The 5678-nt window shown below is 28.7% G+C and overlaps 1 protein-coding gene across 1 annotated transcript; it reads right to left on the reverse strand.

The window, feature by feature from the left end:
* Nucleotides 1-278: 278 nt before the first annotated feature.
* Nucleotides 279-2486, reverse strand: LOC145198456 (lysosomal cobalamin transporter ABCD4-like). Its single transcript, XM_080074124.2, has one exon. The coding sequence runs from the start codon at nucleotides 2120-2122 to the stop codon at nucleotides 377-379; it is 1746 nt and encodes a 581-aa protein (XP_079930250.2). The 5' UTR covers nucleotides 2123-2486; the 3' UTR covers nucleotides 279-376.
* Nucleotides 2487-5678: the final 3192 nt, after the last annotated feature.

A 5678-nucleotide genomic window follows, 5' to 3' on the forward strand; every position in this document is an offset into this window, starting at 1 on the left:
TTGACATAAAAATTGGAAAATAGAAATTCAAAAAAAGAGAGTATAAATGCAGTAAATATAGAAAACATATATACATTCATTTGGAAAATGCATCTGGTGCATTCATATGTAACTATATATTATAAATATATACCACATATACTTGTACAAATATTATATGTAAAGTGTGTATATATTAAAGCATATATATCTATCTGAGTAAATCATGTAACATTTATTTTAAAAAATTATTTTTCAAGCATTATATATATTGTATAGCATTTAATATAAAACCATAATTTGTAAATTAAAAAGTAATGTTATAGAAAAAAAAAACTAATTTATAAAAAATAGAAACAAAACATGTAACAATACAAAAACTTCTTTATACAGAGAACTAAATTTGAAATAGTTCCCATTCACCATTACCTTTTAATTTAAGACAATCATGGTGATATTGTTTAAGATTCTTATGGTGCCCAACACATACCATTGTTATACCAAGTTGATGACAATGCATAAAAAAGCATTCCTCCTCATAAATGCTTAAAGCGCTTGAAGGCTCATCCACAATGGCTAACTTAGGTCTATGATAAAATAATCGCGCAAAATTTAACCTTTGAACTTCTCCAGGCGATATAATGTCACACCATCGGTTGGTTGGTTCAACATTTAAACCACCTATTCTATCAACAATTTCTAATAGACCTACTGCTTTAAGAGCATTAAAAACTCTATCTTTGATATCAGAAGTGGAGCATATTTCTGAGACACATAATGGATAAATAACCTGATCAAATAAAGAGCCATTTGTTAGAAAAGGCCTCTGAGGTAAAAAAAGAACATCTTTATCTTCAATGTGGGATACAATTCTCCCTTCAGATAGTTTCCATAAACCAGAAATAATACGTAAAAGAGAGCTTTTTCCAATCCCTGTCTTACCCATAATTAATAAATTTCTTTTCTCTTTTATAACCAAACTTAAATTTGAAACCAGAACTTTGGATGAGTTTGGCGCTGAAAAAGATATTTCTTGAAGCTCATATAAAACACCTTCCATATCAAGAGGTTGCAACTCCAAATGTGTAGCACTAGTATCTTTATAAGAATTTAGTTGTTCAATCAATTGACCAAGACGATGTGCATATCCAAATATTTCTGTTGCACTTGAAGATAAGTCAATTAATACACTGAAGCAGTTAATAAGGTACATAGAAATGAAAGCATTCTTGGCAATTAGGGCACTAAGCTCAATTGGCTTTAGTGAATCATATTTACCAGAAAGTATAGAAATTCCAATAACAATATAACTAAGAATTGATCCCAGATAATCAAACATATTTGTTGAAGTATCAAGTAGAATGCGAGCATTTGCAATACTTGTTTGTTTTAAAATCAACTTTTTGAAATATGCGTTCACATTTTTTCTCTCCTTCTCAACAGATTTCAAAAGAGCAATTGATTCAAAGAAAGAACGTATTTCTGTATGCTTGTACCTGAAATCTCCTTCCAACTTCTCCTGCTGGAAAATCAAATTAACAATTGATGACATAATTAATTTATTTATCAAACTTCCAGCAAGAAAGTATCCATAAATTGACAATAACCCAATGTAACCTGTAACTGAATAGCATTGAACAGAATAATATATAATTGTGAATGGAGAAACAATTATCTTGGCAGCAACACTACTTAACTGCAAACAGAACTTATCTACATCTTGAGTAACACGTTGATCAATATTGTCTATATTACCTTCAAAAATAATAAAGTAATATGCACTTTGATTGAGGTACCTCTTATGCAACTCTCTTGTGAAAAAATCTCTCCAATTCAAGTATAAATATGAAGAGACTAAGTTTGTTGCACTATTAAATACTGAAACAGTTACAATAAGTAAAAAAGTCTCAAATAACAACACTTTAAAACTATATGTATTTTCTCGTATGTACCCCAGTGCCTGCATAAACTTACTAGATGTGAGTCCAATTCGGTAGTATACCAGCTGCTGACCCAAACAGAGAATTAGTAAAAGAATAAAAAGAAGCCTAGAGTTCGGAGATTTAAAAATCTTTTGAAGACACAGCTTGAGCCTGTATAAGCAAACGGCATCTATATAAAACTTCTCTTTATTCTTATCCATTATTGTTTTTAGAAGTATTTTTTGATACCTTAAAGGTTTTTCTAACTGCGGCAGCAAATTTAGGTTACATAACTACCAACTGAGACAGTATGATATATTATTGCTAGAATACTTGGTCTTGTTACTCATTATATTTACTTAAAGATCGGCAAGAATAAACCAAAATAAAAATAAAAGAATTGGATCTGGAAAGTATTTTTGGAAACAATCATACGTTTTGCTTTGTTTTGCTCTACAACTATTTGGGCTCACGCTTCACTTTGTGTTTTGCGTATTACGAGTCTGAATTGAGAAAACAGAGGATGCCATTTTTAATCCTCCGCAAATAACTTACAGCGACATTTATGTCTTTTAATTTTAGATCAACTAAGGACGTATTAATAGATGGACGTTCAACGCATTGTTTCATAAAAAAGATATGCGTGTTACGGTATTGTTTAGATAACAATAGCGAAACAATAGGTGATAATTGCGAAACCGGGGAGTATTTTTATTTTTTTCGACGTCGGAAAAAGATGGTCTCGACTATCCAATAAAAATATTTTTAAAAGTATTTTTCGCAAAGTGCTATTATCAGTGCATATACACTGGTAAGAAACCGGCAAAAATTGCTATTACCAGTGCACCAATCATATCACCCTTTTTTAGGCATGTGACACGCGCGTATTTTAACTGAAATTAAATAAATTTCCATGGCAAAATCATTTGTAAATACTTATTTTTTAAAAATGGCCGCAAATTTAAAGTTAGGAGATACTTTCCCTGATTTTATAAATGCAGTCAATAAGTTCGCTTTAATGAATTATCATCCCTTAAGGATAGATAGTAAAGAAACAAAAAAGAAAATAACAAGAAATAACAAAAAATTATTTTTCTTAGGTTATTGAAGTAACATGGTTGTTGGAAGAAAAGCAAGGCAATTAAACTTCTACTGTGTAATTAACTTGACTGATTTTTTTGTTCTTTTATGGATCGATATTTCTGTTCGATTGTTAACACAAGATTAATATTGCGTGACTAATAATTTCTTTTTTCATTTTTTAAGTTGAAAAACTTAAAAAATGAAAAAAGTGAAAAATAAAATTTCTACATTACATTCCCATTTTCTATGAAGATGGGAAGAACTATCATGAACATTTTAACAGAAAATTTTCCAAGAAACTTACTAATAAAGGTTTAATGAGGATAACCCTTAGCGTAAGCCTTTGAGAAAAAGTTAACAACTTAGATGAATAGAATGAAAGCTTTAAAAGTATATAAAAATCCCCAATTTTTTCAAATTTTAAGGATCAACAATTGATTTCAAACCTATCCGTTCTACAACAATCTTTATACTTCTTTCTATGGATTAATCATATATTAAAAAGCAATTAATCTATAAGAAGAATGTCTATTTAAAACTGTTTCCTCACCGAAAGGACATCATCAGTTTTTTAAATTGTGTCCTTAGTATGAGAGTATTTACATGGACTTAAAATATTCAATAACTTATTTCCTCAAACCAGTAAATTTTTGCATTTCCTTAGATCTCCTTAATATTTATTATTACTTCTCAGATCTTCTTGTTATAATTTAATTAAAAAAGAAAAAAATTTTAATCAAAATATTTTTTAACTGACTAATATACTTTCTAAAGTTGACCAAAATCGATATTTACACTTTTGAAATCAGACTTAAGTTAGAAATCTTATATCGAATTTAGAAATAAGAATGTCACGATAATTAACCAACTAAATCGACTTTTAGTCTATTGGTAGGAAATCCTTAATTGATTGACTACTCAATTTTTTCAAAGATTATAAGTGACTTTTAGTTGATTTAATTAAACTCAATTACAACACTAGCTAATATTGCAAAATAAAGATAACAACATATAATTGATCAGAATTTTTTAATGGAATCAAAAACTCTTTTATTATACAATATAACCACAATAAAAATTTCACAAAAAATTTTTTTTAAAATATAAATAACAGTCTCCTTTTAAACATAAAAGATTTTCTAAACTATCAAGTTTTTCATGTTTTTATTAAACCATCGGCTGGTGCTTGAATTAGTTTCTTTTTTTACATGTCATCAATTTCAACGTTTCTTTTTGAACTTAGTTGATAATGCTTTTACTTTTTTGGGGACTTTCAAACGCAACATATCACATTCTAGATGATTTAACAGACTTTAACATGTCTCTAGTAATTGGAATAACTGGATCATTTAGTTGCTTTGATGATGTGTGATCGCTTACAATTATTATGAAAATCTTCAATTAAATTTTTCAGGGTTAGAGTTAACAATATGCAAGTACCAAATTAAACTTTTAATATTAAATGACAGCTTTAAAAGTCTATCAAACCAAGCATTTATTCCACACTGATATGTTTGGTGCATAAATTTTATAATAAGCTTAACTTCCACGAGAAACTCAAGGAAATATTGCTACAACTTTTCAGCAATGCAATCACACACAATGAACACACAATGACAAATCCACAGAATGTAACTTTAATGCAGCTAATTTTTTAGACCAATACTGTACATACCTATTACGTTTAATAAATTGTTGAATTGTAGATTCATTAAATTTAAACTTGAAAAGAGTTTAACTCCCATAACAATAACTTTAATATAAAAACATTCCAGACTTAATAGTGCATTAGGACTTCGTTTTGCTTCGTTTAAATCCTTTGGCAATTTTTAAATATGAAAACATCTTGATTGATCAAATCAAAAGAATAATTAGATTCAATATACTTAAAACCATGAAGATTTAAGATTTTAAAACCTCTTTTATAACTGTAAAACAAACCATTAAAGATTTTAGCAAAATATCTACCTTTATCTTTATTGTCCTAAATTTATTTAAATAATCACATATGAAGTTTGATAATTGCATAACTACTTAGTGTCCTTGCTCTAATTCCACTGATTTAAAAAAAAACTTCTGACAACTTGCAACATGCAGAAAAATGATATCCATAAATTACTTGGATCCAGTTAAAGTCAAACTCTTGCAATTTAGTATATTTTATTTTTCTCTAAGATATCTTAAAAATATAAATAAACATTTGAATTTTTGAAAACTTAATGAAGAAATTTAAAAAATTATGTACAATGTAATTATTACTCTTATTAGAGACCAAACTTAACGCACAACATAAATTTTGCATTCATGTAAAAAGAACAACAACATAATCGGAACGGAATAGTCACGTGTTAAAAATATCCGTGTGATAAAATTATCGCAATATGATTGGCGCACTGGTAATAGCAAAATTCGATGGCTTATTGTCAGTGCATCTGCACTGGTAATAGATTTTACGGTATTTTTCTGAGCAGCGAAACATAAAATGAGTATGGCAGAAAACTTTGTTATTAATCAAGAAGATTATTCTTTTTTACTTGAAAATATTGATAACCAAATTGAAATAGTTGTGGATGACTTTATTGAGATAGATCTCGAAGAGTTAGCGGAATTGTTAGCAGAGGATTTTGGGCGGACATGTAATCGGCGCACCCCCCCCCCCCTAAATTCGGTAAAACCGACAGTTTACGAGTCTGC

This window comes from Hydra viridissima, unplaced genomic scaffold, assembly GCF_058129835.1.
Source record: "Hydra viridissima isolate aposymbiotic clone 2 unplaced genomic scaffold, HvirCarnegie_v1 scaffold_2, whole genome shotgun sequence".
NCBI lineage: Eukaryota > Metazoa > Cnidaria > Hydrozoa > Anthoathecata > Hydridae > Hydra > Hydra viridissima.